Here is a 14701-nt window from a genome sequence, read left to right as displayed (position 1 = left end):
AGGTTAACTGAGTGCCCTCCTCACCCCAGAAGTGTAAAGGCAACGATCCCTTCTTAAATCAGAAATATTGTTAGCTCTTCAGTTTCCATTTGGAAATCGTGGTTCAATTACCCAGAAAATACAGTCAATTAAAGGCTGCTGATTGGACAGGAGGTATCATCATTAATCTTGTATACATTCCAATATTGCTTTAGACATCTCATTGTTGTCTCTTGTTAAAGGCAAATGCTGGAAGCTTTACATGCGGCTCCAGACAACCTATTTACTTGTCATAAGCCATTTAGCATCAGCCTAACAACTAAGCAGGCTTGGGGGTTTTTTTGGAGAAGGGGATATACAGTAATTGGCTGTTTTCTGGACAATTTCTAGTGATCCCTTCCATTAAATGGACAAGCAAAAGAATCCCTTTCCAAAGGTATTCAACGATCTCTTACTTACATATATGTCATCTATAAACACACAATTCTGTGTTTGTGTGTGTGCAGGCAACTGTTACTTATTTGACAGTACATTTCTGTTATAAGAACCCATTTCCAAAGATATCTCACATATATATAATCTATAAACACACAATTATGTGCGTCTGTGTTCGAAACTATAACTTAATTAACAGTACATTTCAGTTATGTGTCTGTGCATCTGTCTGTCTGTCTATCTATCTATCTATCTATCTATCTATCTATCTATCTATCTATCTATATATCATCTATCTATATATCATCTATCTATCTATCTAGCTATCGTTCTTTCTTTCTATATATCATCTATCTATCTATCTATCTATCTATCTATCTATCTATCTATCTATCTATCTATCTATCTATCTATCTATCATCATCTATCTGTCTATTATCTATCTATCTATCTTTCTATATAGTATCTATCTTTCTATCTATCTATTATCTATTTATCATCTATCTATTATTCTATCTATCTGTCATCTATCTATCTATCTATCTATCTATCTATCTATCTATCTATCTATCTATATCATCTATCTATTAATCTGTCTATTACTGTGATATACAATAGCCGTACCATGAATATTATGAAGTCAATATGTCATTGAGTGAAGGTTGAATATTCTGTCATTAATCCCATATGTTAATTAATCGAGTATAACAATTAAAATCGAGTTCCATTAGTAGTTGTTTATAATACGCTCTTGTATTATTTTTATTGCGAATCATTAACAGATTTTCAACAGTTGCTTGGTTTAACTGTTCTCATTTCACAAAGTAAAGATATAACAAACCCACTCTTCTGATATTCTTAAAATATATATAAAAAAAGGCAGGGGCTGTGCTCAGACAGACGATTCAGGTAGACACTTTCAACACAACCCGCCTGTGCAATAAAAGCAAATTATAAATAATGTAACACATGTAAACAAACTCCCTGAAACGTCAAGTACAATTTGGAAATAATAATAATAATAATTAAAAGCAAAATAAACGAAATAATCCGATTTAAAGTGAATGGAGAGAGCCTGATGCAGATCCCATGTCTGTATAGGGAAGCGAGACTGCGTGCGTTTCATCTGCAGAGATCTGGCCTTGACTAATCCGTTCCCTATGCGGCTTGTTAAAGGGTTGGCACAGAGTCTTCACTGGGGAAAAATTATACATTCAAAATGCATAGGCGAAAAGAAAGAAAAAAAAACATATACATCACCCCATAATATCACCAGTGTGTGCGAATATCAGCAGCTCATGGGAATTCGATTACCCAAAAACCAGTGTTTGGAAGAAGAGAATAAGCGATCACAAAATAAATGCTTCGGAAATGAGGGAAATAAATGATGCCAACACAAAACCATAGGAAGATGTCAACAAATTTGTCCACACGGGGTGGAAAGCTCAAAAGATAAATAAAAAGGAAGAGAAGCGACAAAAGTGTAATCCCCGCCTGTGCAAAATAAATACTGTATAATACTGATGTGGGACATAAAACTTTAGAATATTTTTATTCCCTCCCCCCCCCCCGAAAAAAGAGTGTCCCTTTGTTACAAGACCTTTGTTCTGTGGCAACATTACATTCAAGTATTCCGGATTGGTAATTTCAGCCTGTGAAACTGGCAGCCACACTCACTGAGACAAACTGTCACATAGCGTCAAAGAAGTTCGTCTTTGTTGACGTTGACAATATTTTTTCCATGGTTCGGTTCGTAGTTGTAAGAAAGGAAAGGTAGGGCTGACCTGATCAGTTTCTGAATGTCACCTTGGGGAATGTGCATAATGTATTAAGACAGTATTATGGCGAGAAGCACAAAGTTCATCTGGTTAAAGGCACCTCTTCTCTCTGGCCCAACGAGACAGACGAGGACTTGCTGAGGATGGAGGGGGTGAAGGTGAGGAAGGAGTCTGATCTGGAAGTGGAGGAGCAGGTAAAGTCAGATGCTGCAGCTCTTTGGCCGAGGCCGTTGGATGAGGTACTATGACATGCCAGGCAACTGCAGGGGCTGCCGCCAGTCGCCAGTCCGTGTGCAGGTGAGGCGTAAATGGAAGGGTGGCGGAACGCACAGAGCAAGTCAGGCCTGGGGTAAGGATGGGACAGAACTCGGAACGTATCCAGTGGCCTCAAGGGGGCGCTGAAGGGGGTGGCGGCTGCAGTTGAACCAGCGCTGATGCCCATGTGAGAGTAGTAAGGAAGAGGTAGGTGAGAAGGGAAAGGATAAGGTAGGTTGCCCGTGGCTGCTGCGTGACTCATCATATAGCTATAGAAAGCCGGATCAGCTGGGTGAGGCCAAGTCATTGCCAGTCGCTGTCGCTTGTCCTTCATCCTGCGATTTTGGAACCACACCTAGTAACAAGACGAAAAAAAGAGACTGAATAAATCCCCAATGTATATTCATAGATCCCTAGCCTGGGAAGAAGCTCAGTGATGCTATCCTAGACAGCCAGCAGGCAAATACCAGGACTAGCCATGAAGTGCACTGCCTGGGGGAAAGGGCTTTTCGTCGTGACCTTGTGTACAATCCACACGCTATGCACAGCAGGTGGGCCTCCCTGACTGCCACATGTCACAGCCTACACCACAATGCTGCTTCATGAACTACAGATTGAAATAGATACAAGTGCGGGACAACGTTTCGGTCCCCAGTGGAAAACAACCTCTACTCTAGTACAGGAAAGGGCATAATTAATCGGTTTCCTGCTTTGAGCATGTATAACAGAGTCAAAATTACAAAAAAAAAATTTTAAAGGAAAAGTAACCCCTCTTTTTTTTTCCTTTGAAGATCTTTTTCACAGTCCCTCCACTGGATCATCAAATCAAGATACAATATATTAAAGATCAGCGCCACAGGCTTTAGAAAAAAAAAAACAAATAACAGAACCTAGTGCAATATTGTTAATATGCAGTGCACTGTTACAACACTAATCTGTGTGTGTCTTGAACCATAGAAAGTCTATGCACAGGTTTTTCGTGTGTGTTTTAAAGTGCTACAGTGATTTCTACAAAGAGATAGCACCTTGTACAAATCACTATAGCACTTTAAAACACATCCGAAAAATCTGTGCATAGACTTTCTATGGCTCAAGACACACACAGATTAGTGTTGTAAACACTGCACTGAATATTAACAATATTGCACTAGGTTCTGTTATTTTTTTTCTCCTCTGAACGTTGAAGAGCCTATGGATCTGAACGTTTATACTTTTTATGAATGCTGCATGTGACTGAATTTGTATTTATTGACATATTTGTGGGAATGATATCCCCAAGGACCTTATATGAAGAAATGTAGGAGTTAATACCTTTATAGTGGTCTCAGGCAGGTTAAGGGCCGCAGCCAGTTCACACCTCCTGGGCCTGGACACGTAGTTCTCCCGGTAGAATTCCTTCTCGAGTCGCCCGATCTGCTCGCGGGTGAAGGCTGTCCGATATCTGCGCATCTGGTCCGCGGCACAGGTGGAGAGAGAGCCGTGCGATCCGTCGCTTCCCTTGGATAAATCGCTGTCATTGACAGGGCTGCCTCCCATGGGCTCTGGGCACTGACCTGCACACACACAAGTCAAACAGAACATTATTCTGGGCCTCTGCTATGCCATTTATGGGCCATGCTCTATTAGAAGTCATGCTTGGGTATTGACTGTAGGAAAGGGATGAAGACCATTGTAAATAGCTGTAGCCGGACCTTGGGTGGGTAGTGGGTACAGATGCCGAGTTCCCATGCCCTGTAAGTATCTGGCAGCTTGTCCCATGAGTAGTTTCCAATGGGGCATGAAATAATTTATAAAGGCATAGTTCTGGGTCGCACCTTATCTGCTACCTATAAACTACCATTAGAAATCAGTAAATGGGACCACTGTTTAGTTAGTGCCCTGCCCATGCCAAGAGCCGGCTTTCCCAAAAGTTGAGAAATGACAGGCGACATAAAGTCTTTAAATTACATCTCAGGTGCAATTTCCGACCTGGCGCCAGGCAACTGCCTTATAGGTGTGAGGCGCACTCTCTCCCTATTGTCTCGGTGCTCACCTATTGCCAGGCTCGGGCAAAGCCCACTTTTGATCTTGGGCCACTGCAGAAAGGTGTCAAATGCTGAGAGAGCAGGAAGGTAGAGCATGTAGGTGCTGCAGGGGGTAATTGCCAGAGCTATGCTAATGTATTGCCCGGCGCTGTCTGGCTCTGAGTGTGCGACTGTACCATTTGTATCTGTGCACTCACTTCTGGTTGTCATTATATAGTTATTGTACACAAATCATCAATAAAACGTACATTCTGCACTTCAGTTAATATTTACTGCTATCCTCCTGAATGCAACTGGCCAGCCTCTAATGTATGTACCCCCTGATTGCTCCTGTGCAATATCATAAAATACATTCGCAATATACTACAAATACGCACACACTAATACGTAAATTATATCCATATATATATATATATATATATATATATATATATATATATATATATATATATATATATATATATATATATATATATATATATATATCCAAGCCTATATATAACACACACACATATATACATCTATATACAAACACAAATATATTAATGCCATGCGCAGTCAACAAGAGAATATGAAGGGAATCGGCGCAATATTTTGCATTTGGTATAAACCGATTGGGGATTCAGTGGATTTGTAAATAAGTTCTGTCCTGTCTAGAGAATATAAATATAATAGCTGTGCATGTTCTCCCTGCTGGATAAAGGAAGGCGCTGTAAACGGCGCTAAATAGCGCCAAAGAAGCATTGTTGAACTTGCACTTACAAATAACGGTCGCGCTACTTCCCCACAATAAATGCGTGGAGGTTGGAGTGTTCCCCAGCCTGTCGCTGCGACAAGGAGCAATTGCTCGTACCTGCGCTGTGTTGCTGCTGCTGATAGTCGGAGGTGGCGGAGTTACAGTCCGGGGTGCAGCTCACTTCGATCTCCTCGTAAAAATCGGACTCGGTGTCCGAGCTGCTGTGTTGCCCCTTGGCGGACAGGGAGTCGGAGAGCGCCGGTGGGTGAGACGGAGATGAGATCATGAGTTGGGGGGACCTGCTCCTTTGCTGACCCTTTACTTGTTGTCCAACGTCCACTTCTATCTCCTCCGCTCTGTCTCTGTGCGCTATGGGGCCAGCCCTGGGGTTCAGGCAGCTCTTAGGAACGAGCTTGTCCTGCGGCTCTGCCATGGGGCTTCCCACTGCGTCCGACAAATGAGCCATTCTCTTGCCAACAACACTGCCAAGCTGCCCTCCCTCCAAATACACGAGCATCTCCTTCCTGCCTTCCATGGAAAGTGAGTGCAGACGAGCAGAGAGACGGTGACCCTGCTGTGCCTCCACTGCTCTGTGCGCTTCTGGCTCTGGGAGGGAACACCATTGCCCTCTTCTTTCTAAGCTGTCATCCCTAATGGTGCAATCGTCATTACTCTCTCACTGACGCCACTCATTGATCGCCGCTGGATAAATAGCAACGTCCGCCACCTACAAGATGAAAGGAGAAGCCGGAGCTAATGGTTTATGGGACTGATGCGCCGCATGAACACAGATGATGAGCAAAGCGCGAGCAGAGATATTCATCTGCAAACAAACAGGGACATCTCCACTTATGCTCCAATGGGGACTCGGGCCGCTTAATGGCTCCCACCAGATCTGCGCTTTGCTAATGAAATGAGCTTTTAGGGGCTCCCTATTCACTACCGAACCTTGTTCTATAATGCATCGCTGCCTTTTAAAGAAGTGTGAACATTTGCTTTCTTGTCCCTTGCATTATTTAGTATTGGCACCATATACAGCCATCAGCATTGGCACCTGCAAACTTTGGGACTGTAGTATCTGCATTTTTTGGGGTTTTAGGCTTATTTGACTACCAGTTTAACCAACCATTGATTTTTTTTATAAACCTAGATATTTTTAATAATATTTCGTTTTTTTTTCTCCCCAGATATTTGTGCCTGTTATTGGAGAACATCTCACCTGCAGGATGTCCACACACCCACCGATGCCTGGATTAGAGGTACTGCTCTGAATTTCTAACTGGATTATGCTTTTCTGTTTATTGTATAAATGGCTCACTTACCACCTAACAGGAATATTACACAGGAATTGAAGAACACATGCCTTTATCTAATTTCCCCTTTAAATTTTACTGAACACTTCTTTTCCTATATTACACATTTGCATGTTTATTTTTATACGATATTCATTCGTTACTACAACATTTTTGTATCTGAAGGAACGCTGCAAATTGAGATTTGCGTCCTCTAAATTCCAAATAATATAATATAACACCAGTATAATAATGACTGCCCTGCAGGTCCAGCATGATGTGGTACCCACCTCGCACACAGTACAATAGGAGGATGGATACTCCTGTCTGGCCTCTATAAGTCACGTGGGGTTACAATGGGTGTATATTTATCCAGTGAAATATTAAAATAAAAAAAAATAAAAAACCAACATCTATATTTTGGTGAGTTTGTGAAACCCTTTAGTCTGATTAAATATTCCCCTAACAATTTATTAGGGGAAATAGAAGAGTCTCCCTGTTGCTATTATTAATTACACAAATGTAACCTAAGTGGTTAAGGGGGGGTTAGATCACTAGAGAAGAAAGAAACGAATTTCAATCAGATAAGGTATATATGTGCGCTTTTGGAATGCCGTTTAAAAAAAGCAGCGCAACAGACATAATAGCACCTTTACTAGAACAAAGTGCAGGTCTGTTCAATGTTTCTCACGTTATCATTGCACTGTTGCAATTGAAAGCAGTATTCGTCTGTCAGTTTCTGTACGTCAGGTTCTGACTCTTGAAACAATGTAGGGGAAGTCAAGACTCCAGCCAAGACAACGTTTTTTGCATGCTTCTTAAGTGGCCTCAGTTGAGAACCACCAGTGGTGCAACATACAGACAATTACTGATTTCAAAGCCAATTATGTTTACCACTGAAAACTGAAAAATGTCCTATTGTAATTAATGTTTACTGGAATGTTACTTAGAATGATATTTTCTGCAACTGGGCAAAATGTTATTTTTGTGTCTATATAGACCACGGGGTTGGACGATTACATGAAATATGCACATATATTTAAGATATATGGGTGATGATAAATATAAGAAGATAGGTCGATAGATGATAGGTAGATAGAGAGCGAGAGGGAGCGAGAGATTAGATGGACAGGCAGACAGATATAGATAAATAGATAGATAGATAGATAGATAGATAGATAGATAGATAGATAGATAGATAGATAGACAGATAGAGAGATAATAGATAGATGATAGATAATAGATAGATGATAGATAGATGATAGATTATAGATAGATTGATAGATGGATAGATAGATGGATAGATAGATAGATAGATAGATAGATAGATAGATAGATAGATAGATAGATAGATAGAGCGAGAGAGAGAGAGAGAGAGAGAGAGAGTAGATAGATAGATAGATAGATAGATAGATAGATAGATAGATAGATAGATAGATAGATAGATAGATAGATAGATAGACAGACAGAGATACAGACAGACAGACAGATAGCTAGACAGACAGATAGAGAGATAATAGATAGATAGATAGATAGATAGATAGATAGATAGATAGATAGATAGATAGATAAAGCGAGAGAGAGAGAGAGAGAGATGATAGACAGACAGACAGACAGACAGACAGACAGACAGACAGACAGACAGACAGACAGACAGACAGACAGACAGACAGATAGATAGATAGATAGATAGATAGATAGATAGATAGATAGATGATAGATAAAAGTTCGATGGATAAAAGTTAGATGGATAGATTGATAATAGATAGTCTATATATATATATATAGAGAGAGAGAGAGAGCGAGAGAGAGAGAGCGAGAGAAAGAGATGAATTATTGTCCTTATACAACTCCCATCACCCCTGCCTGGCTATAGTTGTTCCCCAATAGGCAGAGGGCATTATTAAATGGGTTATGGGTTAGTAACACCCAATGAAAATATTGTTTTTGCATGCTGTTTGTCCAACACCTATAAATAAATCCTGTTTTATATGGCAAAGGCTTTCATACTGTATAGACAGCCACAAATAGGATTTTTTAAACTCTTGTTTTACTCCACTTTAAGTAAAAAAATTGTATTCTAAACAGGTTATCACTACAGCACTAATGAAATGTAAATGGATACATATTACACAAGTGATTTAGCGGTACCAGTGCATTTTATTTAAATGTACGCAAAACTTATAGTTTTGTTGTTTTAAGTCGATTTTAGAATAAGGTGAAGCAATGGTGTCGGGTCACGGGTGGTGGCATGAAGAACACTGGTAGATAGTTTAGCAAGGTTAGAAGAATTATATGTACCCAGAGCAAGGGATTTGTAGGGTAATGGTAAATACAAACACTACTGACACTAATGACTCCGGTGGATAGAGATAGATGATCCCCAGATCACGTGCCTGCCCCTTTAATTGCAGCTAGGACACAGGGACGCTTGGAACCGCTGCTTGGGACTCATGAACACAGGCTTGCCGGGGCCACACTTTATTATATATAAGTTACATTTATAATAACAAGAATATACTTGCAATCATATCTCACTCCGAGGGGCAGTGTCGGCACAAATTGTATATAAACATTAAAAAAACTGTCATTTTTTTCCTCATGTCGTACTGGCCATTTAACAAGATAATTTTAAACACCATTGCCATGACAACTGGTCCTCTCTGAAGGGCACTACTTTGTTGCAGGCAGTATTTTCACGTTGCAGAAAGCAGTATGGCATCTCTAATTCCAATACGGACACATTTGTGTTGTCTCAACATGAATACCCCAAAAATGTTTATAGATCTGCCTTTAATCAATGAATATTTGCGGTTATGTGGGAAGCAGAAATGCCTGGATGACACTAGGGTATCACACTAGATCATATTATGTGGGAAGCCTTTCATTGGCTCCCTGGCAACAGGAATGCGCATTTTTGCTTAAAGCAAAGGGAACAAAAGATCAGAAATAAATCTATAGTAACGTATTGTTATAATGTTATTCTTTCCTATAGGATTCCTTGTCAGATTCCTACCATCCTGTGACACCCACTAGTTGCTGAGGGAGGCTTCTGGGTAAGCAGCAGGGACAATAAATGCTTGGTCCTTTTACAGGGGGACCCTAAGCATCTCCAACTAATGATTCTTTAGGAATTGCGTCTTGGCTGCCAATAGGGTTTCTTGTAGAATTCTATCTCAGTGAGTGTTAATTTGTAGTTTTGGATTAGGGAGTTCAGGGGTAAAGCCATGTTGGGAGGCTGCTGTCACCTATTCAGGCAAGGGTTGTAGCATTAGGGCAAGGCATCATAGCAGCAGGTATCAGGGATCAATAAATCTCATACCACCTGGGGGAGAAGTTACCCACCAGTTGCCTAAATATAATCCAAGACATCTGAGGCTTCCATATAAAATGTTGGGGCAGAACCTTATCCGCCCCCTGCAGGGCAATTAGTGTAGCCGTATAACATGCTACTAGAACTAGCACAGTTGTATAGTAATTGTCAAAGCAATGACAACATTATGGCTAGCAGTGATTTGCAAAAACTATATGTCCCTGTTGCACAAACCACAAGCCCATATGAAGCTGTGAAGTCCATTGTGTCACTTCCTCCCATAGCAATAATATCACTATTAACCATTTGAGAACTAGTAAACCTGAATAGTATCTGAGGCTGCTTAGCTTCCAGGATTAGCACACAGGGCTGTTGCACCTCTTGGCATGACCACAACCACCACCTCTACCACAGGGCCTACACACATCCATCATTTACCTACAAGATTTCTCTAGGGCATAGCTCTTTTTCTCCAAGACGTGCAGTGCATTGTTCTGGAATAACCTGGGAAGTAAATTGAGTCTGCACAAAAACCAACCGCACCCTAACAATTTCCACCAGAACTCTAATATCTGAAGGCTGATATATATATATATGCTTGTTTAAATTATGGTATTGCTCATTACAGGTTATGTGAAAATATATGCAATGTTATTAACAGTCCTGTTATGCTAGCAAATGGGCTCTATCTTTTTCATTGGTTCTGCAGAATTCCAAGCTCAGATTTGTCTTAGAACACATGTAGTGAGTGGGACAGAAAAGAAAGACAGTTAAATAGTTGTATAGCAGACCCAAATTAGTGATCTGTTAATTCTTGCAAAAACCAGAGGGGCTTGCTATAATGTGCCTTGAGTCCTAGACAGTGACTACTATATTTATTAGGCTTGTGTTGAACTGATTGGGCCTCTGTGTAACTTAAAATGCAGGAGCCTATTTTGAATCTCAGCCCAGACCTGGGGTGAGAGCTCATATTGTGTGACAAACATCTCTTGTGCAAAAGTTTTAGTGGCACTAAGAATCTACTGAATAGTATCAGCTAGTGCATATTCCCACTAATATTCTGCATTTACATTCATTTGGTTAAATTAGCAGTGGCAATAGTGGGGGTGCAGGAGGTGCAAATGCACCTGCCCTTCCCATGGGGGTCGTCAACAGATGGTGGAAAGAGATGTGCTGCATAAAGGTGGACAGAGGTGCAGGGGTTGGGTACAAGTTATGCTACTGTAATAAGTTACATTAGATAAAACTTCGCACACTGTATGTACTATGTATGCAGTCTGGGGAGGTGTGGGATGGAATTAACAAATGTGGTGTTACGTTGGAATAAAATGTTCTTTTACACAAGAAAATAATTCAACACCAAACTCACAATTGTCAGATCCCTACATCTTATCCAAGATGTTTTAGTTTTCTGTCACAAAGTAGGATTAAAGCAATTTCTCTGGTTTGACTTTAGTATTTCTGAAGTTTATGTTATTAACAGAAGCAAAACTGAGTTAATAATCCAGAAAATAACCACCATTTTCCAATTGGTTTTAAGTTGTACTCCAACAGTGGCATTCTGGAATGACAATTTAACTCCAGATTGTAGAACACCGTATTCTTGAAATTGATTAAGGCTTTTGTGATTTTAAGATACTTATAATCACAGATTAATTCCAATAATATTTCTTATTCCAGTAATAGTTTATTACATTTTTGTGAACCCCCCCCCTCACCCAGGTGTTTGAGCCACTTTTTTGTTTTATTATAGATTTAAAGGGATGAGGTTGCAAAGGAACTTGGTCACATAAAAACAGAATAAGAGGGGGTCTGGGTACTCATCCCAAGGCATGGGTTGCATGGTATTCCTAAGGACCACCGGTCACTAGAAAGGATCATATAATATATACTATATTCTTAAGTGACATTGAGTCATTAGGTCATTTAAATTTTCAGGGACATTTATACAATATCCAAGCAAAAGGAATGTAGAAGCAATCCAGCAAACTGCATTTTTTCAGTTTTTTTCCATGGTTCATTTTGTGCATCATCTCATAATTTGGCAATATATTGTCATCTTCATTGATGCTCACTACACTGCTACCAGGAGAGGGTTGTGTCTGATTAGGTTGAAGAAGAACAAACAATAAAGCTGGCCATAGATGTTTAGATTTTTAAAAGATCCGATCGTCATCGTGAGACCATGATTATCTCGGAACGATCGTACGAATTGTCCATCAATTAAAAAGACCAATTTGCCATGAAAACAAAGGGGAGCTGCCTGCTTGGCCCTGCAAATATGTTCAATCGTTCCAATCCCACTAACCGCACGATAATTTCGAAGGATTGGTCGGACTTCGCTAAAATCGGTAGTTCGGCAAGAGAAATCTTTGCATCTATGGGGACCTCAACATTGAACTTTTATGGCTTTGGCACATGAAGAGGTTGGAGGGATGATCAATATCCTTGTGGATCCTCATTGATAAAAATGGTAAGAGCAATTATTAGGTTGAGTTATAGGGTTGTCTCCTCCCAAAAAAAACATTTGTGTGTGTTTTTTGGTGACAATATAGAGCCCAAAATATTTCAGGCAGTTGTGAATATTCTCACTAAATAGGATAGGGTGGCATAAACAGATTGCTAAACTTGTCCTCTAGTGAGTGATCCCAGCATCTGCCAACAAAGTAACTAGGGATGCACCGAATCCACTTTTTTGGATTCGGCCGAACCCCCGAATCCTTTGCGAAAGATTCGGCCGAATACCGAACCATATCTGAACCCTAATTTGCATATGCAAACTAGGGGTGGGAAAGGGAAAACATTTTTTACTTCCTTGTTTTGTGACAAAAAGTCAAGTGATTTCCCTCCACGTCCCTAATTTACATATGCAAATTAGGATTCGGATTCGGTTCGGCCAGGCAGAAGGATTCGGCCAAATCCGAATCCTGCTTAAAAAGGCTGAATCCTAGCCGAATCCCGAACCGAATCCTGGATTCGGTGCATCCCTAAAAGTAACCACCCACACGGTGGGGGTGGAGGTCTCACCTAAGGTAGTACTCTTCCAGGAGAGAAGATATCCAGCAAGAGTGGAAGCTACATTCTTTCCTTATGTTATGAGAGTACAATAGTATGAAACACACCCACTTAGCCCTGGACAAACTAAAGCCCAGTGGGGTGGCAGACAGGAGCTTGGGCAGCTTAGGGTTCTACCCAGTACCTGTGCTAAAAATGACCAGGCGAATTGAAGTAAACTCAGCTAAGGGAATGATGCGCATAATCTCAAGCAATTTTACTTTTCTATGTTATTAGAAAGCATAATTTTAAAGTGATGAAGGAAGCATTCAAAGGAAATTTTTCACTTTCAAGCAATGTATTGCTTTGAAGAAAGGAAAAACATATATAACAGCATTTATCTTTGTGTTGGTTCCTCCATTTGCAGTGCCTTCTTTTTCCATTTTGCATATCAGGTTGAGATGGCAAGACATAAGACATCATCCTGGAGCTTGCTAGCATGGAGATCTTACATCAGAACTGTACAGAGAACAGCTGTGAACAAGGAAGGACATGCTGGAACATTATTGTAAAGAAGCCATAGACCCACAGAAACACACAGGGTAAAGTTCTGTTTTAACTGTTATATTTGATCCATGTATGCATTACATTTAGTAGCCCTAAGTATTTGGATTGTTTACCTTGTGCAAAATGCAGCATTGTTGGGAGTCCTGTACAGACCACATTTTCTGTTTTTTTTTTTTTTACTTCTTTTAAAGTTGCTGATCACCTAAACAGTCCATTTTTTTTTACAGGTTTTTCCAAAATTGAAGTTCAAAGTTTAAAGGACATGTCAACCCAAAAATATGTTTTTGCCTAATAAAAGAAAACACAGCAATAAGCAACTTTCCAATGCAAATCTATTAAAAATTGTTAGTGCTTTAAAAGTTATTTGTAAATGTAATTTCTACTGAAAGCAGCATTTGCTTAACTCCTGGTTGTTTTTAAACAAAGTTGCAAAAGGCAGTTTCCTCCAGCAAAGACAGGTCGTCAGTCTTTTGGCTTATGTTACATTGTTTCAAAAGCCAGAGCCACCAGGGTAGAGTATATAAAGGGGCAGAAAAACACTGCTTTCAAAAGCAAAACAAATAAATTAAAAATCACAGAAAATGTGTAATGAATGTTTATGGCAAAGTTACTTAGAATTATGTTTTCTTTTATAAGGCAAAAAAATTTTTTGGGGGTTGACATGTCCTTTAATGTTTGTGTCTCTGGTGTTTCAGATTCTGAACTGTTAAGATTTGCTACATTTAGTTGATACATTTTTTACAACTATTGTATCAATTGGTAGAATACCAACAACTGGGATTCTGCTCAGCAGGGCCAAAGATAAGAAATGTATCAACTACTGTATTATTTAGAACATTTACAGCTTTAGTGACCCACCCTGCCAGAACTGGTTAAGAAAGACATAAGAAGATACAAAAATTAAATTTATAACTTCCAGTGGCGGAACTACCGGGGGAGCAGGGGGTGCGACCGGGCCAGGGCCCGCACCCCCTCAGGGCCCCCCGGCCAGTTCCGGGTGTACGGAGGGGGGCGGGGGGCCCGGCTGCGCGTCCTGCACCAGGGCCCGCCCCCCTCTAGTTACGTTTCTGATAACTTCAGTGTAGAATAGAAAAATAGTATAGAAAAATGCTCCCAAATAGAAAATAGAATGTAATTTTAAAAAGTCTTTATTTCTGGTGAACTATCTGGGAACAATTGAACTGAAAAAAGTGTTAAAAATTGAACAACCCCTTTAAACGTTCTGCCTAAAGGCTGCTGTAGATTAGCAGTTTATTTAAGACAGATTGACCAGCAATTCTTTCATATGGGAGCTCCCCAAATACAGTAATTGTTCTGAACTATAAAAA

The 14701-nt window shown here is 40.1% G+C and overlaps 1 protein-coding gene across 1 annotated transcript; it reads right to left on the bottom strand.

Annotated features, from left to right (window-relative positions):
- Positions 1-1156: 1156 nt before the first annotated feature.
- evx1.S (even-skipped homeobox 1 S homeolog) lies at positions 1157-6111 on the bottom strand. Its single transcript, XM_018269243.2, has 3 exons — positions 5325-6111; positions 3759-4000; positions 1157-2802 (listed from the first exon to the last, which is right to left on the bottom strand). The coding sequence occupies exons 1-3, from the start codon at positions 5740-5742 to the stop codon at positions 2275-2277; spliced, it is 1188 nt and encodes a 395-aa protein (XP_018124732.1). The 5' UTR covers positions 5743-6111; the 3' UTR covers positions 1157-2274.
- Between the last annotated feature and the right edge of the window lie 8590 nt (positions 6112-14701).

Source organism: Xenopus laevis, chromosome 6S (assembly GCF_017654675.1).
Source record: "Xenopus laevis strain J_2021 chromosome 6S, Xenopus_laevis_v10.1, whole genome shotgun sequence".
NCBI classification, from domain to species: Eukaryota; Metazoa; Chordata; class Amphibia; order Anura; family Pipidae; genus Xenopus; species Xenopus laevis.
This window is presented reverse-complemented; position numbering and strand designations above follow the sequence as displayed.